General features: G+C 46.2%; 1 protein-coding gene across 1 annotated transcript in view; it reads right to left on the bottom strand.

The window, feature by feature from the left end:
- LOC121581616 (pituitary adenylate cyclase-activating polypeptide type I receptor-like) overlaps positions 1 to 26653 on the bottom strand; it is a 104184-nt gene that overhangs the window by 14720 nt on the left and 62811 nt on the right. Inside the window, exons 6-11 of the mRNA XM_045224872.1 lie at positions 26502 to 26599; positions 24367 to 24499; positions 15889 to 16042; positions 14502 to 14562; positions 13900 to 13969; positions 1253 to 1344 (exon numbers count right to left, since the gene is read on the bottom strand). Coding sequence (XP_045080807.1) covers positions 1253 to 1344; positions 13900 to 13969; positions 14502 to 14562; positions 15889 to 16042; positions 24367 to 24499; positions 26502 to 26599 — 608 coding nt within the window. The remainder of the gene's footprint in view (positions 1 to 1252; positions 1345 to 13899; positions 13970 to 14501; positions 14563 to 15888; positions 16043 to 24366; positions 24500 to 26501; positions 26600 to 26653) is intronic.

The raw sequence follows: 26653 nt of genomic DNA, 5'->3' as shown, positions 1-26653 counted from the left end.
TTACAGGTAGATACTGGACATAGAGTCAGGGCTAAGGCCAGGTACTTACAGGTGGATCCTGGATATAGAGTCAGGGCTTAGACCAGGTACTTACAGGTAGACCCTGGACATAGAGTCAGGGATAAGGCCAGGTACTTACAGGTAGATACTGGACATAGAGTCAGGGCTAAGACAGGTACTTACAGGTAGATCCTGGACATAGAGTCGGGGCTAAGACCAGGTACTTACAGGTAGATACTGGACATAGAGTCAGGGCTAAGACAGGTACTTACAGGTAGATACTGGACATAGAGTAAGGGCTAAGGACAGATACTTACAGGTAGATCCTGGACATAGAGTCAGGGCTACAGGTACTTACAGGTCGATCCTGGACATAGAGTCAGGGCTAAGGCAGGTACTTACAGGTAGATCCTGGACATAGAGTCAGGGCTAAGGACAGGTACTTACAGGTAGATCCTGGACATAGAGTCAGGGCTAAGACCAGGTACTTACAGGTAGATCCTGGACATAGAGTCAGGGCTAAGACAGGTACTTACAGGTAGATACTGGACATAGAGTCAGGGCTAAGACAGGTACTTACAGGTAGATACTGGACATAGAGTCAGGACTAAGGACAGATACTTACAGGTAGTTCTTGGACATAGAGTCAGGGATAAGTCCAGGTACTTACAGGTGGATCCTGGACATAGACTCAGGGCTAAGGCAGGTACTTACAGGTAGATCCTGGACATAGGGCCAGGGATAAGACCAGGTACTTACAGGTAGATCCTGGACATAGGGCCAGGGATAAGACCAGGTACTTACAGGTGGATACTGGACATAGAGTCAGGGCTAAGGACAGATACTTACAGGTAGATCCTGGACATAGAGTCAGGGCTAAGGACAGATACTTACAGGTAGATACTGGACATAGAGTCAGGGCTAAGGACAGTTACTTACAGGTAGATACTGGACATAGAGTCAGGACTAAGGACAGATACTTGCAGGTAGATCCTGGACATAGAGTCAGGGCTAAGGACAGATACTTACAGGTAGATCTTGGACATAGAGTCAGGGCTAAGACAGGTACTTACAGGTAGATCCTGGACATATAGTCAGGGCTAAGGACAGATACTTACAGGTAGATACTGGACATAGAGTCAGGGCTAAGACCAGGTACTTACAGGTGGATCCTGGACATAGAGTCAGGGCTAAGACCAGGTACTTACAGGTAGATCCTGGACATAGAGTCAGGGCTAAGGCAGGTACTTACAGGTAGATCCTGGACTCATTCCCTCTGATGTCAGGTGACTGGAGCTTCTGGACCAGAATCACTATGATTCCAACAAACAGGACAAAGTTGATCTGGAGAAACACAAAACAAAGAGAAGGACGATTATAGTTCTATTACTGTCATCATCATTACTTTTCAAGTTTTATCACAAAATGACCAAAAGTCCATCTACAAAAATGCAATAGATCTAAGACTGGTCAGACCAAGTTGTAATAATATGGCAGGAAATATAATAGATTCTGTAATTGAGAATTGGCACCCCTATTCCCTATATAGTGCACTACTTTAGACCAGAGAATGGCACCCTATTCCCTATATAGTGCACTGCTTTAGACCAGAGAATGGCACCCTATTCCCTATATAGTGTTATGTGGGCAGCTTGTCTCTCCCTTTTCTGTTTCCCTTCCTCCTTGTTTTGTCCCCTCTTTGTCTGTTGTATCTGTATGTGGGTTTGTCCCCATTATGTGGGTGTGTCTGGAGTGGATCGGGGGGCGTGCTCAGGATCTGCCTCTCCTGTGCAGCTGCGGGTTGTTTCCAGTGATTCCTGCCTACGCAGCTGCATCCTATTCTCTCATCAACCTGCACTACTAATTCCTGGGCATGGCTCTCCACCGGCGCCAGATCGTTGTTCTTACTAGAGCGGTAACTTGGCTCACCAGTAGAGTTGAATTGTCTTTGTCTTCAGCCTGGCTTTTTACTCTCCTTAACCTGTCGTTTGTTTTGTCTTCAGTTCAGACATACCTCCCAACCTGCCTGCCTGCCTGCCTGCCTGCCTGCCTGCCTACCTCAGCCTCTCCTTCCTCCGGAGCCGACTAGCCCACTCTGTTCCTTTTCTTCAGTTGTTTTTGGACTAGACAAATTGAACTTTTATTAAAATAATGTTTGTTTCTTCCACTCCCTTAGTCGTGTTTTGTTTCTCGGAGTGCTGGGTTTAACCATAGCGTAACAGAACGATCTGGCCATGGACCCAACAGAGAAACAGCACGGGGCAAACGAAGACAGCTTCCAACAAGCTATCCAGGCTCAAGGAACGTTGCTAGGACAGCATGACCAATTGATTCGGACTCTTTTGGAAAATAATCATCAACTGCTGAACCAGGTGACTCAGTTAACTACACAAGTCTCTAAATTGTCTGTTATCAGTTCTCCATCTCTCTCTGACCCCCAGTTTGATGCACCCCAAGTTGTTTCCTCGGACATTATGCAGGCTTCGTTCCGTCGGGAACCCCCTGTCACGTCGCCTGAACCGTTCAATGGAGAATTGGACAAGTGCCGGGATTTTTGCTTCAGTGTGACTTGATTTTTCGGCAGAGACCACTGTCGTTTTCTACTGATTCCTCTAAGGTACATTATGTTCTGGGGCTGTTAAGAGGGAGAGCTCTGGTTTGGGCTGAGGCTGTGTGCTCAAATCAAACTTTGACTGGATTGACTTTTGCTGATTTTTTCTGCTAAATTGAAGACTGTTTTTGACCATCCTGACCATGTGGGTAATTACTCCAAGAGATTTTTAATTTGAGGCAGGGTTCTAATAGTGTGGCTGAGTACTCTATTGAGTTCTGGACTTTGGCAGCGGACTCCAAGTGGAACAATGTGGCACTTCAAGGAGCATTTCTAAACGGTTTGAATGAAGCCATTAAGGATGAACTGGCTGCTCGTGACAAGCCACATTATTTACATTCTCTCGTTTCCCTGTCCATTAAGCTAGACAACCGGTTGCGGGAGAGGCGTCGGGAGAGAGGCGGTCGGCCACATCTAGGAGGACGAGTTCCCCAGCCTTCAACCACTCGAGTCTCGCCTCCCGGAGCCGGCAGCTTCTTGTTCCTGATCCCATCCCGAGCACAGAGGAGGAACCAATGCAAGTGGGTCGAGCTCGACTACCTCCAGCAGAGCGGCAACGGCGCCTCCAGGCGGGTGAGTGCCTGTACTGTGGAGACGCCACACACATTCTGGCTACATGCCCTAAGCGACCAAAAGACAAGGCTCGCTCGTAACGGTGGGTCTACTTGCGAGCCCAGAGTTAGATCCTGAACCCATCATTCCCCGATTACAAGTACCTGTAACCTTACGTTTCCAGAGTCATTCCCTGCCACTCTCAGCTCTCATAGACTCAGGTGCAGAAGACAACTTTATTAGCCACCAGTTCGTTACACAAGCTCGTATCCCCATGGAGCCACCTACCCCCATTCGGGTCACAGCCCTTGATGGGCGCCTCCTCGGAGATAACTCATCAAACCACCCCCGTTTCCCCTAGTGATTTCTGGCAATCATTGTGAAAGCATTCAGTTAAGAGTTATGTCTGGCTCAGCTACCCCCCTAATCCTTGGCTTCCCCTGGTTGGCTCTTCACAACCCACAAATTGATTGGACACGTCACACCATTCTCAGTTGGAGCACTAACTGCCATTCAGAGTGCCTTAGGTCAGCGGTTCCCCCACTAAGTGTAACCCAACTCATCCCTCAGCTCCTCTCGATCTGTCATCTGTCCCCAAAGAATACCATGACTTAGCGGAGGTTTTCAGTAAGGACAAGGCTCTGTCTCTACCACCAAATAGGCCTTATGATTGCCCTATTGAACTGCTTCCTGGTGCTCCCTTGCCCTCTAGTCGCTTATACAATCTGTCCCGACCGGAAGAGAGGCAATGGAGCAGTATATTGGTGATTCTCTGGCCTCGGGCATAATCCGTCCCTCGTCGTCTCCTTTGGGTGCAGGTTTCTTTTCGTTGAAAAGAAAGACAAGTCGTTACGCCCCTGTATCGATTTCAGGGGTTTAAACAACATAACTGTTAAAAACAAGTATCCCCTTCCACTCATCAACTCAGCTTTTGAACCTCTGCATGGCGCCACGGTTTTCTCCAAGCTCGACCTCAGGAACGCTTATCACCTTGTCAGAATCCGAAATGGAGATGAGTGGAAAACCGCTTTCAACACTCCACTGGGGCATTTTGAGTATTTGGTCATGCCCTTTGGGCTCTCAAACGCCCCTGCTGTATTCCAAGCCATGGTGAACGATGTTCTTAGGGATTTTTTTAACCCGTTTTGTCTTTGTATACCTGGATGATATTCTTGTTTTTTCCAAGTCACCCGAGGAGCATGAGTCACACGTCCGTCAAGTCCTTCAACGGCTCTTGGAGAATAAGCTGTACGTCAAAGCAGAAAAGTGTGAGTTCCACAAACAGTCTACATCGTTCCTTGGTTTCATCATTGAGAGCGGGCAGGTGAAGGCGGACCCCGAGAAGATCCGGGCAGTGACGGAATGGCCCACACCCACCACCCGTAAGCAACTTCAATGATTTTTGGGCTTTGCTAACTTCTACCGTAGATTCATTAAGGGTTTTAGTAAAGTGGTGGCACCCCTTACTAGACTCACATCCCCAAAAGTCCCTTTTCTGTGGTCCCCTGAGGCGGAGCAGGCGGTAGGGGTTTTGAAGGAACTGTTTTCCACCTCCCCGTGTTGATACACCCCAATACCTCTCTGCAGTTTATTGTGGAGGTGGACGCGTCTGACTCAGGTGTGGGAGCAGTCCTCTCCCAGCGCTCCCCCCACTGACCAAAAGCTTCACCCCTGTGCTTTTTTCTCCAAGAAATTGTCACCCACAGAACGGAATTACGACGTTGGAAACCGGGAACTGCTGGCGGTCAAGTTAGCACTGGAAGAATGGCGGCACTGGCTGGATGGAGCTGAACTGCCGTTTGTGGTCTGGACATACCACAAAAACTTGGCTTACATCCAAGCCACTAAGAGACTCAACTCACGCCAAGCCAGATGGGCCCTGTTTTTTAGTAGGTTTAACTTTATTCTTACATACAGACCGGGGTCAAGAAATGTTAAACCAGATGCTTTGTCCCGCCAGTTTGCTGACCCTTCGGAGACCAACGAGCCTGAGGCAGTCCTACCTTCCTCATGCGTCGTGGCGGCAGTACAGTGGGAGAACGAGTCTCTTGTGAAGACTGCACTTGCCACGGACCCGGGACCGGGTGATGGACCTCCCAACCTACTCTTTGTTCCCGAGACGGTCCGGTCTCAGGTGTTGCAGTGGATTCACACCTCCCGTTTTGCTGGTCACCCTGGGATGAGGCGACGTTGACGCTGCTTAGGAGACATTTTTGGTGGCCTTCAATGGAAACTGACGTTCAGGCTTTTGTGGCAGCCTGTTCAACCTGTGCTCGGGGCAAAGCCTCCCATCAGTCCCCTTCGGGGCTGCTGCTACTCCTCCCAGTTCCCAGCCATCCCTGGTCCCACATAGCCATGGATTTTGTCACCGGCCTACCCAAGTCTGAAGGTAATGATACTATACTTACCATTGTGGACAGATTCTCTAAATCTGTCCACTATATAGCATTACCAAAATTACCGCCTGCCAGTGAGACAGCGGACCATGGAATACCTGTTGACATCGTATCTGAGGCCCACAGTTTACTTCCCGTGTTTGGAAGGTTTTCTGTTCTGCTTTGGGTGCTTCCGTTAGTCTGTCCTCAGGGTTTCATCCCCAGACCAACGGTCAAACAGAAAGAGCCAATCAAAACCTCGAAGCAACCCTTCGTTGTGTGGCTGCTCAACAGCCATCATCCTGGGCCAAACATCTGCCTTGGATAGAGTACGCCCACAACTCCCTCACCACCTCTGCCACCGGCCTTTCACCCTTCGAAGTAACCATGGGTTATCAACCCCCTCTGTTTCCTGCTCAGGAGAAGGAATTGGCTGTTCCTTCGGTTCAGGAGAACCTCCGCCGCTGCCAGAGAGTGTGGAGCGACGCTCGGGAAGCGTTGCTTCGGACCACCGACAGGAACAAGACGACAGCGGATAGGAGCAGGACTCCCGCACCTGTGTTTCATCCTGGTCAAGAAGTTTGGCTGTCATCTAAGAACGTACCTCTTCGTACCAAATCACGCAAGCTGTCTCCTCGGTACCTGGGTCCGTTTGTGGTGGAGTCCATTGTTAACCCCGCTGCGGTTCGTTTGAAGTTGCCTTCAGCCATGAAGATACACTCTACTTTCCACGTCTCCCAACTGAAACCTGTGTCCTCCAGCCTTTTGTGTCCGCCGGCAGATCCACCTCCACCTGTTCGCCTCATTGACGACCATCCGGCCTACACCGTCAGTAGGCTCCTGGACTCTCGGAGGCGGGGTAGGGGTCTCCAATACCTAGTCGATTGGGAAGGTTATGGACCAGAGGAGAGGTCTTGGGTCCCTAAGCGTTTTGTGTTGGATCCTCAGCTGATCACGGACTTCCATCACGACAACCCTGACAGGCCTGGTGGGTCGCCAGGTGGCGACCATTGAGGGGGTACTGTTATGTGGGCAGCTTGTCTCTCCCTTTTCTGTTTCCCTTCCTCCTTGTTTTGTCCCCTCTTTGTCTGTTGTATCTGTATGTGTGTTTGTCCCCATTATGTGGGTGTGTCTGGAGTGGATCGGGGGCGTGCTCAGGATCTGCCTCTCCTGTGCAGCTGCGGGTTGTTTCCAGTGATTCCTGCCTACGCAGCTGCATCCTATTCTCTCATCAACCTGCACTACTAATTCCTGGGCATGGCTCTCCACCGGCGCCAGATCGTTGTTCTTACTAGAGCGGTAACTTGGCTCACCAGTAGAGTTGAATTGTCTTTGTCTTCAGCCTGGCTTTTACTCTCCTTAACCTGTCGTTTGTTTTGTCTTCAGTTCAGACATACCTCCCAACCTGCCTGCCTGCCTGCCTGCCTGCCTGCCTGCCTACCTCAGCCTCTCCTTCCTCCAGAGCCGACTAGCCCACTCTGTTCCTTTTCTTCAGTTGTTTTTGGACTAGACAAATTGAACTTTTATTAAAATAATGTTTGTTTCTTCCACTCCCTTAGTCGTGTTTTGTTTCTCGGAGTGCTGGGTTTAACCATAGCGTAACAGAACGATCTGGCCATGGACCCAACAGAGAAACAGCACGGGGCAAACGAAGACAGCTTCCAACAAGCTATCCAGGCTCAAGGAACGTTGCTAGGACAGCATGACCAATTGATTCGGACTCTTTTGGAAAATAATCATCAACTGCTGAACCAGGTGACTCAGTTAACTACACAAGTCTCTAAATTGTCTGTTATCAGTTCTCCATCTCTCTCTGACCCCCAGTTTGATGCACCCCAAGTTGTTTCCTCGGACATTATGCAGGCTTCGTTCCATCGGGAACCCCCTGTCACGTCGCCTGAACCGTTCAATGGAGAATTGGACAAGTGCCGGGGATTTTTGCTTCAGTGTGACTTGATTTTTCGGCAGAGACCACTGTCGTTTTCTACTGATTCCTCTAAGGTACATTATGTTCTGGGGCTGTTAAGAGGGAGAGCTCTGGTTTGGGCTGAGGCTGTGTGCTCAAATCAAACTTTGACTGGATTGACTTTTGCTGATTTTTTCTGCTAAATTGAAGACTGTTTTTGACCATCCTGACCATGTGGGTAATTACTCCAAGAGATTTTTTAATTTGAGGCAGGGTTCTAATAGTGTGGCTGAGTACTCTATTGAGTTCTGGACTTTAGCAGCGGACTCCAAGTGGAACAATGTGGCACTTCAAGGAGCATTTCTAAACGGTTTGAATGAAGCCATTAAGGATGAACTGGCTGCTCGTGACAAGCCACATGATTTACATTCTCTCGTTTCCCTGTCCATTAAGCTAGACAACCGGTTGCGGGAGAGGCGTCGGGAGAGAGGCGGTCGGCCACATCTAGGAGGACGAGTTCCCCAGCCTTCAACCACTCGAGTCTCGCCTCCCGGAGCCGGCAGCTTCTTGTTCCTGATCCCATCCCGAGCACAGAGGAGGAACCAATGCAAGTGGGTCGAGCTCGACTACCTCCAGCAGAGCGGCAACGGCGCCTCCAGGCGGGTGAGTGCCTGTACTGTGGAGACGCCACACACATTCTGGCTACATGCCCTAAGCGACCAAAAGACAAGGCTCGCTCGTAACGGTGGGTCTACTTGCGAGCCCAGAGTTAGATCCTGAACCCATCATTCCCCGATTACAAGTACCTGTAACCTTACGTTTCCAGAGTCATTCCCTGCCACTCTCAGCTCTCATAGACTCAGGTGCAGAAGACAACTTTATTAGCCACCAGTTCGTTACACAAGCTCGTATCCCCATGGAGCCACCTACCCCCATTCGGGTCACAGCCCTTGATGGGCGCCTCCTCGCGGAGATAACTCATCAAACCACCCCCGTTTCCCTAGTGATTTCTGGCAATCATTGTGAAAGCATTCAGTTAAGAGTTATGTCTGGCTCAGCTACCCCCCTAATCCTTGGCTTCCCCTGGTTGGCTCTTCACAACCCACAAATTGATTGGACACGTCACACCATTCTCAGTTGGAGCACTAACTGCCATTCAGAGTGCCTTAGGTCAGCGGTTCCCCCCACTAAGTGTAACCCAACTCATCCCTCAGCTCCTCTCGATCTGTCATCTGTCCCCAAAGAATACCATGACTTAGCGGAGGTTTTCAGTAAGGACAAGGCTCTGTCTCTACCACCAAATAGGCCTTATGATTGCCCTATTGAACTGCTTCCTGGTGCTCCCTTGCCCTCTAGTCGCTTATACAATCTGTCCCGACCGGAAAGAGAGGCAATGGAGCAGTATATTGGTGATTCTCTGGCCTCGGGCATAATCCGTCCCTCGTCGTCTCCTTTGGGTGCAGGTTTCTTTTTCGTTGAAAAGAAAGACAAGTCGTTACGCCCCTGTATCGATTTCAGGGGTTTAAACAACATAACTGTTAAAAACAAGTATCCCCTTCCACTCATCAACTCAGCTTTTGAACCTCTGCATGGCGCCACGGTTTTCTCCAAGCTCGACCTCAGGAACGCTTATCACCTTGTCAGAATCCGAAATGGAGATGAGTGGAAAACCGCTTTCAACACTCCACTGGGGCATTTTGAGTATTTGGTCATGCCCTTTGGGCTCTCAAACGCCCCTGCTGTATTCCAAGCCATGGTGAACGATGTTCTTAGGGATTTTTTTAACCGTTTTGTCTTTGTATACCTGGATGATATTCTTGTTTTTTCCAAGTCACCCGAGGAGCATGAGTCACACGTCCGTCAAGTCCTTCAACGGCTCTTGGAGAATAAGCTGTACGTCAAAGCAGAAAAGTGTGAGTTCCACAAACAGTCTACATCGTTCCTTGGTTTCATCATTGAGAGCGGGCAGGTGAAGGCGGACCCCGAGAAGATCCGGGCAGTGACGGAATGGCCCACACCCACCACCCGTAAGCAACTTCAATGATTTTTGGGCTTTGCTAACTTCTACCGTAGATTCATTAAGGGTTTTAGTAAAGTGGTGGCACCCCTTACTAGACTCACATCCCCAAAAGTCCCTTTTCTGTGGTCCCCTGAGGCGAGCAGGCGGTAGGGGTTTTGAAGGAACTGTTTTCCACCTCCCCCGTGTTGATACACCCCAATACCTCTCTGCAGTTTATTGTGGAGGTGGACGCGTCTGACTCAGGTGTGGGAGCAGTCCTCTCCCAGCGCTCCCCCACTGACCAAAAGCTTCACCCCTGTGCTTTTTTCTCCAAGAAATTGTCACCCACAGAACGGAATTACGACGTTGGAAACCGGGAACTGCTGGCGGTCAAGTTAGCACTGGAAGAATGGCGGCACTAGCTGGATGGAGCTGAACTGCCGTTTGTGGTCTGGACATACCACAAAAACTTGGCTTACATCCAAGCCACTAAGAGACTCAACTCACGCCAAGCCAGATGGGCCCTGTTTTTTAGTAGGTTTAACTTTATTCTTACATACAGACCGGGGTCAAGAAATGTTAAACCAGATGCTTTGTCCCGCCAGTTTGCTGACCCTTCGGAGACCAACGAGCCTGAGGCAGTCCTACCTTCCTCATGCGTCGTGGCGGCAGTACAGTGGGAGAACGAGTCTCTTGTGAAGACTGCACTTGCCACGGACCCGGGACCGGGTGATGGACCTCCCAACCTACTCTTTGTTCCCGAGACGGTCCGGTCTCAGGTGTTGCAGTGGATTCACACCTCCCGTTTTGCTGGTCACCCTGGGATGAGACGCACGTTGACGCTGCTTAGGAGACATTTTTGGTGGCCTTCAATGGAAACTGACGTTCAGGCTTTTGTGGCAGCCTGTTCAACCTGTGCTCGGGGCAAAGCCTCCCATCAGTCCCCTTCGGGGCTGCTGCTACTCCTCCCAGTTCCCAGCCATCCCTGGTCCCACATAGCCATGGATTTTGTCACCGGCCTACCCAAGTCTGAAGGTAATGATACTATACTTACCATTGTGGACAGATTCTCTAAATCTGTCCACTATATAGCATTACCAAAATTACCGCCTGCCAGTGAGACAGCGGACCATGGAATACCTGTTGACATCGTATCTGAGGCCCACAGTTTACTTCCCGTGTTTGGAAGGTTTTCTGTTCTGCTTTGGGTGCTTCCGTTAGTCTGTCCTCAGGGTTTCATCCCCAGACCAACGGTCAAACAGAAAGAGCCAATCAAAACCTCGAAGCAACCCTTCGTTGTGTGGCTGCTCAACAGCCATCATCCTGGGCCAAACATCTGCCTTGGATAGAGTACGCCCACAACTCCCTCACCACCTCTGCCACCGGCCTTTCACCCTTCGAAGTAACCATGGGTTATCAACCCCCTCTGTTTCCTGCTCAGGAGAAGGAATTGGCTGTTCCTTCGGTTCAGGAGAACCTCCGCCGCTGCCAGAGAGTGTGGAGCGACGCTCGGGAAGCGTTGCTCGGACCACCGACAGGAACAAGACGACAGCGGATAGGAGCAGGACTCCCGCACCTGTGTTTCATCCTGGTCAAGAAGTTTGGCTGTCATCTAAGAACGTACCTCTTCGTACCAAATCACGCAAGCTGTCTCCTCGGTACCTGGGTCCGTTTGTGGTGGAGTCCATTGTTAACCCCGCTGCGGTTCGTTTGAAGTTGCCTTCAGCCATGAAGATACACTCTACTTTCCACGTCTCCCAACTGAAACCTGTGTCCTCCAGCCTTTTGTGTCCGCCGGCAGATCCACCTCCACCTGTTCGCCTCATTGACGACCATCCGGCCTACACCGTCAGTAGGCTCCTGGACTCTCGGAGGCGGGGTAGGGGTCTCCAATACCTAGTCGATTGGGAAGGTTATGGACCAGAGGAGAGGTCTTGGGTCCCTAAGCGTTTTGTGTTGGATCCTCAGCTGATCACGGACTTCCATCACGACAACCCTGACAGGCCTGGTGGGTCGCCAGGTGGCGACCATTGAGGGGGAGTACTGTTATGTGGGCAGCTTGTCTCTCCCTTTTCTGTTTCCCTTCCTCCTTGTTTTGTCCCCTCTTTGTCTGTTGTATCTGTATGTGTGTTTGTCCCCATTATGTGGGTGTGTCTGGAGTGGATCGGGGGGCGTGCTCAGGATCTGCCTCTCCTGTGCAGCTGCGGGTTGTTTCCAGTGATTCCTGCCTACGCAGCTGCATCCTATTCTCTCATCAACCGGCACTACTAATTCCTGGGCATGGCTCTCCACCGGCGCCAGATCGTTGTTCTTACTAGAGCGGTAACTTGGCTCACCAGTAGAGTTGAATTGTCTTTGTCTTCAGCCTGGCTTTTTACTCTCCTTAACCTGTCGTTTGTTTTGTCTTCAGTTCAGACATACCTCCCAACCTGCCTGCCTGCCTGCCTGCCTGCCTGCCTGCCTGCCTCAGCCTCTCCTTCCTCCGGAGCCGACTAGCCCACTCTGTTCCTTTTCTTCAGTTGTTTTTGGACTAGACAAATTGAACTTTTATTAAAATAATTTTTGTTTCTTCCACTCCCTTAGTCGTGTTTTGTTTCTCGGAGTGCTGGGTTTAACCATAGCGTAACATATAGTGCACTGCTTTAGACCAGAGAATGGCACAAATTCCCTATATAGTGCACTACTTTAGACCAGAGAATGGCACCCTATTCCCTATATAGTGCACTACTTTAGACCAGAGAATGGCACCCTATTCCCTATATAGTGCACTACTTTAGACCAGAGAATGGTACCCTATTCCCTATATAGTGCCCTACTTTTCAAATCAAATCAAATTTCATCTGTCACATGCTTCGAATACAACACCTTACCGTGAAATGCTTACTTACAAGCCCTTAACCAACAATGCAGTTCAAGAAATGGAGTTAAGAAAATATTTACTAAATAAACTAAAGTAAAAAAATTAAAGAGCAACAATAAAATAACAGTAGGGAGGCTATATACAGGGGGTACCGGTACAGAGTCAATGGGAAATAACAGTAGGGAGGCTATATACAGGGGGTACCGGTACAGAGTCAATGGGAAATAACAGTAGGGAGGCTATATACAGGGGGTACCGGTACCGAGTCAATGGGAAATAACAGTAGGGAGGCTATATACAGGGGGTACCAGTACAGAGTCAATGTGAAATAACAGTAGGGAGGCTATATACAGGGGGTACCAGTACAGAGTCAATGTGAAATAACAGTAGGGAGGCTATATACAGGGGGTACCGGTACAGAGGCTATATACAGGCTATATACAGGGGGTACCAGCACCGAGTCAATGTACGGGGGTACAGGTTAGTTGAGGTAATTGAGGAAATATGTAGGTAGGAGTAAAGTGACTGCAAATAGTCCGGGTAGCCATGATTAGCTGTTCTGCAGTTTTATGGCTTGGGGATAGAAGCTGTTAAGTAGTCCGGGTAGCCATGATTAGCTGTTCAGGAGTCTTATGGCTTGGGGGTAGAAGCTGTTAAGGAGCCTTTTGGACCTAGACTTGGTGCTCCGGTACCGCTTGCCGTGCGGTAGCAGAGAGAACAATCTACGACTAGGGTTGCTAGAGTCTTTGGAAATTTTTAGGGCCTTCCTCTGACACCGCCTGGTATAGAGGTCCTGGATGGCAGGAAGCTTGGCCCCAGTGATGTACTGGGCCATAAGCACTACCCTCTGTAGTGCCTTGCGGTCGGAGGCCGAGCAGTTGCCATACCAGGCGGTGATGCAACCAGTCAGGATGCTCTCGATGGTGCAGCTGTAGAACCTTTTGAGGATCTGGGGACCCATGCCAAATCTTTTCAGTCTCCTGAGGGGGAATAGGCATTGTCGTGCCCTCTTCACGACTTTCTTGGTGTGTTTGGACCATGATAGTTTGTTGGTGATGTGGACACCAAGGAACTTTAAATTCTCGACCCGCTCCACTACAGCCCCGTCGATGAGAATGGGGGCGTGTTCGGCCCTCCTTTTCCTGTAGTCCACGATCATCTCCCCTTTGTCTTGATCATGTTGAGGGAGAGGTTGTTGTCCTGGCACCACACTGCCAGGTCTCTGACCTCCTCCCTATAGGCTGTCTCATCGTTGAGGGAGAGGTTGTTATCCTGGCACCACACGGCCAGGTCTCGGACCTCCTCCCTATAGGCTGTCTCATCGTCGTCGGTGATCAGGCCTACTACCGTTGGGTCGTAGGCAAAGATATATAACAGCTCTCTGAGGTCTGACATGAGGAAAAGAGGAAAACCAACATTTCACCTTGTGTATGCTATTATTACAACTTTCAAGACTAAGTTGAAAGCCTGGCTGAGTTCCTTAAACTCCCCCCGACCCCTTGACTCGGTACCGGTACCCCCTGTATATAGCCTCCCCACTGATCTAGGGAATAGGGTACCGTTTGGGCCAGCCCTGATAAAGCCTGTTCCACCCACCATGATGGAGACGACCGTAGGTCCCTTGATCACCCACCAGAGGGCAGTGGTGTCGTTGGTATCCCAGCAACTACAGGACAAGAGACAGACACAGCAGAGGGTGAGAGTGATATTGTGATTGTCACAAAAGGCACACTATGCCCTTTATAGTGTATTGTGTATGACCAGGGCCCATAGGGAATCGTGCACTATATAGGGAATAGGGCGCCATTTTGGATGCAGATATTATTATGCATATTATAAGGATCTAAACTATGACATCACATCAGTGGTGGCCCAGCAACATTAATAAATACATATACATATATACATACATACATACAAATATATATATATATATATATATATATATATATATATATATATATATATATATATATATATATATATATATATATATATATATATATATAATACTGTGGTTTGATATAACCTTCACCTGGTACAGGCAAAATTAATTACATTAAAAGGCTTGGGAGCAGCATATGTCACACGTTTCTCCTGAACACCTCATGGAGGTATAAACTGACAGTGGATGTGCAGTTCTTATGTCTGTTGTAAATATTGAGTAATGTAAAGATGTAAGCGTGGTTTGGACGTACCTTGTGTCGTCAAAGTGGAGCCTCAGAGCAGCCCAGACAGTCACACAGATGGTGGGAGTACCTAAACACACAGACAGACAGAGAGAGAGAACACATCTGATCTGAAACCTGAAGACAGAGAGAACAGATCTGATCTGAAACCTGAAGACAGAGAGAACATGAGGAATCTGATCTGAAACCTGAAGACAGAGAGAACAGATGGTGGGAGTACCTAAACACACAGACAGACAGAGAGAACACATCTGATCTGAAACCTGAAGACAGAGAGAACATGAGGAATCTGATCTGAAACCTGAAGACAGAGAGAACAGATGGTGGGAGTACCTAAACACACAGACAGACAGAGAGAACACATCTGATCTGAAACCTGAAGACAGAGAGAACATGAGGAATCTGATCTGAAACCTGAAGACATGAGGAATCTGATCTGAAACCTGAAGACAGAGAGGACATGAGGAATCTGATCTGAAACCTGAAGACAGAGAGGACATGAGGAATCTGATCTGAAACCTGAAGACAGAGAGAACAGATGAGGAATCTGATCTGAAACCTGAAGACAGAGAGGACATGAGGAATCTGATCTAAAACCTGAAGACAGAGAGGACATGAGGAATCTGATCTGAAACCTGAAGACAGAGAGGACGTGAGGAATCTGATCTGAAACCTGAAGACATGAGGAATCTGATCTGAAACCTGAAGACAGAGAGGACATGAGGAATCTGATCTGAAACCTGAAGACAGAGAGGACGTGAGGAATCTGATCTGAAACCTGAAGACAGAGAGGACATGAGGAATCTGATCTGAAACCTGAAGACAGAGAGGACATGAGGAATCTGATCTGAAACCTGAAGACAGAGAGGACATGAGGAATCTGATCTGAAACCTGAAGACAGAGAGGACGTGAGGAATCTGATCTGAAACCTGAAGACATGAGGAATCTGATCTGAAACCTGAAGACAGAGAGGACAGAGGAGGAATCTGATCTGAAACCTGAACACATTACATTGATAAGACTTACAAGAGCAAAGGGTTGAACCAGTAGATAAGGGTTGAACCAGCAGATAAGGACTGTGACATTGTTATTATGACATGTTAGTCATTTAGTAGAAGCTCTTATCCAGAGCCACTTACAGGAGCAATTAGGGTTAAGTGCCTTGCTCAAGGGCACATCGACAGATTTCTCAAATAGTTGGGTTGGGGGTTCGAACCAGCGACCTTTCGGTTGCCGGCCCAACGCTCTTAACCGCTAGGCTGCCTGCCACCCGGTAATAATGGACCAGGAACAAAGACAACCAGGAACTAAAAGCTGCAAGAGCCAATCTTTTAAAAAACGTAGCTGTGGGCTAGCAGACATCCAACCCAGTTGGTAGCATTCTATTCTACTCACCCCATCCTACCACGGTGTACCAGTAGAAGTATCGTCTCTCTGGGAAGAAGGTTTGGACCAGCAGGGTGAAAAGGTACAAGCCTTCGATGAACAGCCAGAAGTAGTTGGACATCACACAGTAGTGGAATAATACCATCACTGCTTTACACACCACCTAGTGGACACATACAGTACAACACCATCACTGCTTTACACTCCACCTAGTGGACACATACAGTACAACACCATCACTGCTTTATACTCCACCTAGTGGACACATACAGTACAACACCATCACTGCTTTACACTCCACCTAGTGGACACATACAGTATAACACCATCACTGCTTTACACTCCACCTAGTGGACACATACAGTATAACACCATCACTGCTTTATACTCCACCTAGTGGACACATACAGTACAACACCATCACTGCTTTACACTCCACCTAGTGGACACATACAGTATAACACCATCACTGCTTTATACGCCACCTAGTGGACACATACAGTACAACACCATCACTGCTTTACACTCCACCTAGTGGACACATACAGTACAACACCATCACTGCTTTACACTCCACCTAGTGGACACATACAGTATAACACCATCACTGCTTTATACTCCACCTAGTGGACACATACAGTATAACACCATCACTGCTTTACACTCCACCTAGTGGACACATACAGTATAACACCATCACTGCTTTATACTCCACCTAGTGGACACATACAGTACAACACCATCACTGCTTTACACTCCACCTAGTGGACACATACAGTATAACACCATCACTGCTTTATACGCCACCTAGTGGACACATACAGTACAACACCATCACTGCTTTACACTCCACCTAGTGGAAACATACAGTACAACACCATCACTGCTTTACACTCCACCTAGTGGACACATACAGTATAACACCATCACTGCTTTATACTCCACCTAGTGGACACATACAGTACAACACCATCACTGCTTTACACTCCACCTAGCTGCCGCGGTCATCCCCCTCTTCAAAGGGGGTGACACTCTAGATCCAAACTGCTACAGACCTATATCCATCCTGCCCTGCCTTTCGAAAGTATTCGAAAGCCAAGTTAACAAACAGATCATCGACCATTTCGAATACCACCGTACCTTCTCCGCTATGCAATCCGGTTTCGAGCTGGTCACGGGTGCACTTCAGCCACGCTCAAGGTCCAAACGATATTATAACCGCGATTGATAATAGACAGTACTGTGCAGCCGTCTTCATCGACCTGGCCAAGGCTTTCGACTCTGTCAACCACCGCATTCTTATTGGCAGACTAAATAGCCTTGGTTTCTCAAATGACTGCCTCGCCTGGTTCACCAACTACTTCTCAGATAGAGTTCAGTGTGTCAAATCGGAGGGCCTGTTGTCTGGACCTATGGCAGTCTCTATGGGGTGCCACAGGGTTCAATTCTTGGGCCGACACTTTTCTCAGTGTATATCAACGATGTCGCTCTTGCTGCTGGTGACTCTCAGATCCACCTCTACGAGACGACACCATTTTGTATACATCTGGCCCTTCATTGACACTGTGTTAACAAACCTCCAAACGAGCTTCAATGCCATACAACAATCCTTCAGTAGCCTCCAACTGCTCTTAAACACTAGTAAAACTAAATGCATGCTTTTCAATCGAACGCTGCTGGCACCCGCCCACCCGACTAGAATCACCACTCTCGACGGGTCTGACCTAGAGTATGTGGACAACTACAAATACCTAGGTGTCTGGTTAGACTGTAAACTCAACTTCCAGACTCACATAAAGAATCTCCAATCCAAAGTTAAATCTAGAATCGGCTTCCTATTTCGCAACAAAGCCTCCTTCACTCATGCTCCAAACATGCCCTCGTAAAACTGACTATCCTACCGATCCTTGACTTCGGCGATGTCATTTACAAACAGCCTCCAACACTCTACTCAGCAAATTGGATGTAGTCTATCACAGTGCCATCCGCTTTTGTCTCCAAAGCCCCATACACTACCCACCACTGTGACCTGTACGCTCTTGTTGGCTGGTCCTCACTACATGTTCGTCGTCAAACCCACTGGCTCCAGGCCATCTATAAATCACTGCTAGGCAAATCCCCGCCTTATCTTAGCTCATTGGTCACCATAGCAGCACCCACCCGTAGTCTGCGCTCCAGCAGGTATATCTCACTGGTCATTCCCAAAGCCAACACCTCCTTTGGCCGCCATTCCTTCCAGTTCTCTGCTGCCAATGACTGGAACGAATTGCAAAAATCTCTGAAGCTGGAGACTCTTATCTCCCTCAATAACTTTAAGCATCAGTTGTCAGAGCACCTTACCGATCACTGCACCTGTACACAGCCCATCTGAAATTAGCCCACCCAACTACCTCATCCCTATATTGTTATTTATTTTGCTCTTTTGCACCCCAGTATCTCTATTTGCACATAATCTCTTGCACATCTATCATTCCAGTGTTAATACTATTGTAATTATTCTGCACTATAGCCTATTTATTGCCTTACATCTACATTTTTACATTTTAGTCATTTAGCAGACGCTCTTATCCAGAGCGACTTACAGGAGCAATTAGGGTTAAGTGCCTTGCTCAAGGACACATCGACAGATTTTTCACCTAGTCGGCTCGGGGATTAGAACCAGCGACCTTTCGATTACTGGCACAACGCTCTTAACCACTAAGCTACCTGCCGCCCATCCATAACTTGCTACATTTGCACACACTGTATATATATTTTCTGTTGTATTTCTGACTTTATGTTTTTTACCCCATATGTAACTCTGTGTTGTTTTTATTGCACTACTTTGCTTTATCTTGGCCAGGTCGCAGTTGTAAATGAGAACCTGTTCTCAACTGGCTTACCTGGTTAAATAAAGGTGAAAAAAAAAAAAAAAAAAAAACATACAGTACAACACCATCACTGCTATATACTCCACCTAGTGGACACATACAGTACAACACCATCACTGCTTTACACTCCACCTAGTGGACACATACAGTACAACACCATCACTGCTTTACACTCCACCTAGTGGACACATACAGTATAACACCATAACTGCTTTATACTCCACCTAGTGGACACATACAGTATAACACCATAACTGCTTTATACTCCACCTAGTGGACACATACAGTATAACACCATTACTGCTTTACACTCCACCTAGTGGACACATACAGTATAACACCATAACTGCTTTACACTCCACCTAGTGGACACATACAGTATAACACCATTACTGCTTTACACTCCACCTAGTGGACACATACAGTATAACACCATAACTGCTTTACACTCCACCTAGTGGACACATACAGTACAACACCATCACTGCTTTATACTCCACCTAGTGGACACATACAGTACAACACCATCACTGCTTTACACTCCACCTAGTGGACACATACAGTACAACACCATGTATGCTCTCTCTAATTCTCTCGTTCTCTCTTTCTCTCTGAGAACCTGAGCCCTAGGACCATACGTCAGGACTACCGGGCATGATGACACCTTGCTGTCCCCAGTCCGCCTGGCCTTGCTGCTATTCCAGTTTCAACTGTTCTGCCTGCGGCTACGAAACCCCTACCTGTCCCAGACCTGCTGTTTTCAACTCTAAATGATCGGCTATGAAAAGCCAACTGAGAGACCTGAGCCCTAGGACCATACGTCGGGACTACCGGCCGTGGTGACTCCTTGCTGTCCCCAGTCCGCCTGGCCTTGCTGCTATTCCAGTTTAAACTGTTCTGCCTGCGGTTATGGAACCCCTACCTGTCCCAGACCTGCTGTTTTAAACTCTAATGATCGGCTATGAAAAGCCAACTGAGATTTATTCCTGATTATTATTTGACCATGCTTGTCACTTATGAACATTTTTGAACATCTTGGCATGGTTCTGTTATAATCTCCACCCGGCACAGCCAGAAGAGGACTGGCCACCCCTCATAGCCTGGTTCCTCTCTAGGTTTCTTCCTAGGTTTTTGCCTTTCTAGGGAGTTTTTCCTAGCCACCGTGCTTCTACACCTGCATTACTAGCTGTTTGGGGTTTTAGGCTGGGTTTCTGTACAGCACTTCGAGATATTAGCTGATGTAAGAAGGGCTATATAAAATAAAATTGATTGATTGATTGATTGATCACTGCTTTACACTCCACCTAGTGGACACATACAGTATAACACCATCACTGCTTTACACTCCACCTAGTGGACACATACAGTACAACACCATCACTGCTTTACACTCCACCTAGTGGACACATACAGTACAACACCATCACTGCTTTACACTCCACCTAGTGGACACATACAGTATAACACCATCACTGCTTTACACTCCACCTAGTGGACACATACAGTACAACACCATCACTGCTTTACACAGTGGATACAGTATACAGTATATATTTATTATATTTCTCCCTCCTCCCTAGATGGACAGTGGATACAGTATACAGTATATATTTATTATATTCCTCCCTCCTCCCTAGATGGACAGTGGATACAGTATATATTTATTATATTCCTCCCTCCCTAGATGGACAGTGGATACAGTATACAGTATATATTTATTATATTCCTCCCTCCCTAGATGGACAGTGGATACAGTATACAGTATATATTTATTATATTCCTCCCTCCTCCCTAGATGGACAGTGGATACAGTATACAGAATATATTTATTATATTCCTCCCTCCTCTCCCTAGATGGACAGTGGATACAGTATACAGTATATATTTATTATATTCCTCCCTCCTCCCCAGATGGACAGTGGATACAGTATACAGTATATATTTATTATATTTCTCCCTCCCTAGATGGACAGTGGATACAGTATACAGTATATATTTATTATATTTCTCCCTCCCCCTAGATGGACAGTGGATACAGTATACAGTATATATTTATTATATTCCTCCCTCCCTAGATGGACAGTGGATACAGTATACAGTATATATTTATTATATTCCTCCCTCGCTAGATGGACAGTGGATACAGTATACAGTATATATTTATTATATTTCTCCCTCCTCCCTAGATGGACAGTGGATACAGTATACAGTATATATTTATTATATTCCTCCCTCCTCCCTAGATGGACAGTGGATACAGTATACAGTATATATTTATTATATTTCTCCCTCCACCCTAGATGGACAGTGGATACAGTATACAGTATATATTTATTATATTCCTCCCTCCCTAGATGGACAGTGGATACAGTATACAGTATATATTTATTATATTCCCCCTCCTCCCTAGATGGACAGTGGATACAGTATATATTTATTATATTTCTCCCTCCTCCCTAGATGGACAGTGGATACAGTATACAGTATATATTTATTATATTTCTCCCTCCACCCTAGATGGACAGTGGATACAGTATACAGTATATATTTATTATATTCCTCCCTCCCTAGATGGACAGTGGATACAGTATACAGTATATATTTATTATATTCCTCCCTCCACCCTAGATGGACAGTGGATACAGTATACAGTATATATTTATTATATTCCTCCTCCCTAGATGGACAGTGGATACAGTATATATTTATTATATTCCTCCCTCCCTAGATGGACAGTGGATACAGTATACAGTATATATTTATTATATTCCTCCCTCCTCCCCAGATGGACAGTGGATACAGTATACAGTATATATTTATTATATTCCTCCCTCCTCCCTAGATGGACAGTGGATACAGTATACAGTATATATTTATTATATTCCTCCCTCCCTAGATGGACAGTGGATACAGTATACAGTATATATTTATTATATTCCTCCCTCCCTAGATGGACAGTGGATACAGTATACAGTATATATTTATTATATTCCTCCCTCCCTAGATGGACAGTGGATACAGTATACAGTATATATTTATTATATTCCTCCCTCCCTAGATGGACAGTGGATACAGTATACAGTATATATTTATTATATTCCTCCCTCCCTAGATGGACAGTGGATACAGTATACAGTATATATTTATTATATTTCTCCCTCCTCCCTAGATGGACAGTGGATACAGTATACAGTATATATTTATTATATTCCTCCCTCCCTAGATGGACAGTGGATACAGTATACAGTATATATTTATTATATTTCTCCCTCCCTAGATGGACAGTGGATACAGTATACAGTATATATTTATTATATTCCTCCCTCCTCCCTAGATGGACAGTGGATACAGTATACAGTATATATTTATTATATTCCTCCCTCCTCCCTAGATGGACAGTGGATACAGTATACAGTATATATTTATTATATTCCTCCCTCCCTAGATGGACAGTGGATACAGTATACAGTATATATTTATTATATTCCTCCCTCCTCCCCAGATGGACAGTGGATACAGTATACAGTATATATTTATTATATTTCTCCATCCCTAGATGGACAGTGGATACAGTATACAGTATATATTTATTATATTTCTCCCTCCCTAGATGGACAGTGGATACAGTATACAGTATATATTTATTATATTCCTCCCTCCCTAGATGGACAGTGGATACAGTATACAGTATATATTTATTATATTCCTCCCTCCCTAGATGGACAGTGGATACAGTATACAGTATATATTTATTATATTTCTCCCTCCTCCCTAGATGGACAGTGGATACAGTATACAGTATATATTTATTATATTCCTCCCTCCTCTCTAGATGGACAGTGGATACAGTATACAGTATATATTTATTATATTCCTCCCTCCCTAGATGGACAGTGGATACAGTATACAGTATATATTTATTATATTCCTCCCTCCCTAGATGGACAGTGGATACAGTATACAGTATATATTTATTATATTCCTCCCTCCCTAGATGGACAGTGGATACAGTATACAGTATATATTTATTATATTCCCCCTCCTCCCTAGATGGACAGTGGATACAGTATATATTTATTATATTTCTCCCTCCTCCCTAGATGGACAGTGGATACAGTATACAGTATATATTTATTATATTCCTCCCTCCACCCTAGATGGACAGTGGATACAGTATACAGTATATATTTATTATATTCCTCCCTCCCTAGATGGACAGTGGATACAGTATACAGTATATATTTATTATATTCCTCCCTCCACCCTAGATGGACAGTGGATACAGTATACAGTATATATTTATTATATTCCTCCCTCCCTAGATGGACAGTGGATACAGTATATATTTATTATATTCCTCCCTCCCTAGATGGACAGTGGATACAGTATACAGTATATATTTATTATATTCCTCCCTCCTCCCCAGATGGACAGTGGATACAGTATACAGTATATATTTATTATATTCCTCCCTCCTCCCTAGATGGACAGTGGATACAGTATACAGTATATATTTATTATATTCCTCCCTCCCTAGATGGACAGTGGATACAGTATACAGTATATATTTATTATATTCCTCCCTCCCTAGATGGACAGTGGATACAGTATACAGTATATATTTATTATATTCCTCCCTCCCTAGATGGACAGTGGATACAGTATACAGTATATATTTATTATATTCCTCCCTCCCTAGATGGACAGTGGATACAGTATACAGTATATATTTATTATATTCCTCCCTCCCTAGATGGACAGTGGATACAGTATACAGTATATATTTATTATATTCCTCCCTCCCTAGATGGACAGTGGATACAGTATACAGTATATATTTATTATATTCCTCCCTCCCTAGATGGACAGTGGATACAGTATACAGGATACAGTAGTTTGGACACACCTACTCATTCAAGGGTTGTTCTTTATTTTTACTATTTTCTACATTGTAGAATAATAGTGAAGACATCAACACTATGAAATAACACATGTGGAATCATGTAGTAACCAAAAAAGTGTTAAACAAATCAAAATATATTTTCTATTTGAGATTCTTCAAATAGCCACCCTTTGCCTTGATGACATATTTGCACACTCTTGGCATTCTCTCAACCAGCTTCATGGGGTAGTCACCTGGAATGCATTTCAGTTAACAGGTGTGCCTTGTTAAAAGTTAATTTGTGGAATTTCTTTCCTTCTTACTGCGTTTGAGCCAATCAATTGTGTTGTGACAAGGTAGGGGGGTATACAGAAGATAGCCCTGTTTGGTAAAAGACCAAGTCCATATTATAGCAAGAACAGCTCAAATAAGCAAAGAGAAACGACAGTCCATCATTACTTTAAGACATGGTGCCTTGCTCAAGGGCACATCGACAGATTTTTCACCTAGTCGGCTCGAGGATTAGAACCAGCGACCTTTCGGTTACTGGCACAACGCTCACCACTAAGCTACCTGCCGCCACATCACACGCTTTCTGCATAATGAACCGTCATCACATGGTTGAAATGTGCGTTCGTGTGTATGTGTAACTCACGGTGTGTCTGTGTAACTCACGGTGTGTCTGTGTAACTCATGGTGTGTCTGTGTAACTCACGGTGTGTCTGTGTAACTCACGGTGTGTATGAAGCAGTGGTTTGCATCCTCCTGAGCATAGAGGACCCCGTCCTTGATGAAGACAGAGATAGCTCTCAGCATGAAGGAAATGAAGAGGTTCAAATGGATATAGTTCCTGGTACAGTGGAGCTTCCTGGGGGAGAGGAGGGAGGAGAGAGAGAGAGAGAAGAAGAAGCAGGGGTTAAATTGGGCTGGCTCCCGCCGGGTCCGAGACCCTGCACCTATGATCCAAATGAGAGCAGTGGTGGTAAAACACATCTTTGAAAGCAGTCTTGAAACTTTCTCAGTTTACCAGTAAACTACCAGAATTGTGGTAACGTTGAAGTATTTTATGTAATTTATCAAGACATCTAGTGTCCCTTTTGAGTACTTCAGATTATCACAGGAATCTGTAATTACTCAGGCCCTCTTAATTACTCTGTGTGGCCTTCAATATAAAATCATCAAATAAGATGATTTTGAAATAAACAATTGAATGACGAAGCTGTAAAACATTATCCTAAATATAAACCATCAACCTAGTGAATACCACGTGTTTAATATGAAAACAAATACTATATCAATATGTGTTTGTTGTAAATGTTTTGGTGCCAATCTGGTGGCAGTTGTGAAAAAAGTAAATACTTGGAGGAGTTGCAGAGGTATTTGAAAATAATTGATTGATTAGATGCTTTTTTCGTTAATTAGGCTATTTTCTCTTGAACCATATGGTCTATCTACTAGAAAAATTAACACATATTTTAAAAAGTAATACTATATATTCAAGTATAATTGACCAAAGTTACTATAGATTGCAATAGATTAACTGTTAATGACCAAAATTACCGAATTAATCCAGTAACTTTGATAAACCATCTGCATTGGGTCACAAACTTGAAGTCTAAACATTAGGTTATCTTGTTGCTAGCTATTGAATATTATTACTTGAATGTCCCAAAACAACTTTCCACTGACACTCAGCCAACCAAGGATCATGTAGTGTGACTAGTGTACAAAACATTAGGAACACCTGCTCTTTCCATGATATAGACTGACCAGGTGAATCAAGATGAATGGGCAAGACAAAAGGTGCCTTTAACCGGGGTATGGTAGTAGGTGCCAGGCGCACCGGTTTGAGTTTGTCAAGAACTGCATCGCTGCTGGGTTTTTCACACTCAACAGTTTTCCTGTGTGTATCAAGAATGGTCCCCCACTCAAAGGACAACCAGCCAACTTGACACAACTGCGGCGTCAACATGGGCAGTGATTCTGCTCTTTTAACAATGGCCATCAAAACTGCTTTCGACACCTTGTAGAGTCGATGCCCCGACGAATTGAGGCTGTTCTGAGGGCAAAAGGGGGTGCAACTCAATATTAGGAAGGTGTTTTGTAATGTTTTGTACACTCAGTGTATATATATTTTAGGAATTCAGTCGGGGTCTCAACTTACTGTTGACAGTTAGAATAGGAGAATACACAAGGTGCAATTTAGAAATGTGGTTGTTCAACAGCAGCTTTTCTCTTGTTATGTCAGTCACTGACAGTCACTCAATTAGCCATGTCAGCTAACAATTTATAGATTGGTAAGTTAGTCTAGCCAGCTATCTAAACGTGTAGTAATCATGGCCAGATACCGACCAGGCACGCAGGGGAGGGGCCTATCATGGCCAGATACCGACCAGGCACGCAGGGGAGGGGCCTATCATGGCCAGATACCGACCAGGCACGCAGGGGAGGGGCCTATCATGGCCAGATACCGACCAGGCACGCAGGGGAGGGGCCTATCATGGCCAGATACCGACCAGGCACGCAGGGCAGGGGCCTATCATGGCCAGATACCGACCAGGCACGCAGGGCAGGGGCCTATCATGGCCAGATACCGACCAGGCACGCAGGGCAGGGGCCTATCATGGCCAGATACCGACCAGGCACGCAGGGGAGGGGCCTATCATGGCCAGATACCGACCAGGCACGCAGGGGAGGGGCCTATCATGGCCAGATACCGACCAGGCACGCAGGGGAGGGGCCTATCATGGCCAGATACCGACCAGACACGCAGGGCAGGGGCCTATCATGGCCAGATACCGACCAAACAGTGGTGGTGGTGGTGGTGGTGGTGGTGGGAGACCAGAGAGGGGCTGTAATATAGATCTAACCTGAACCTGCAGAGTATGGTCATGGCGGCTGAGAGAGAGACCAGAGAGGTGCTGTATCCTACTGTGTACAGAGCCTTCACAGATGCATAGTACATGTCCTGGAAGAGTCAGAGAGACACCTGTTAGAGTAGATACAGTTGAAGTCGGAAGTT

This window comes from Coregonus clupeaformis, chromosome 14, assembly GCF_020615455.1.
Source record: "Coregonus clupeaformis isolate EN_2021a chromosome 14, ASM2061545v1, whole genome shotgun sequence".
Taxonomy (NCBI): Eukaryota; Metazoa; Chordata; class Actinopteri; order Salmoniformes; family Salmonidae; genus Coregonus; species Coregonus clupeaformis.
Note: the sequence above shows the minus strand (reverse complement) of the source record. Positions and strands in the feature narration are given on the sequence as shown.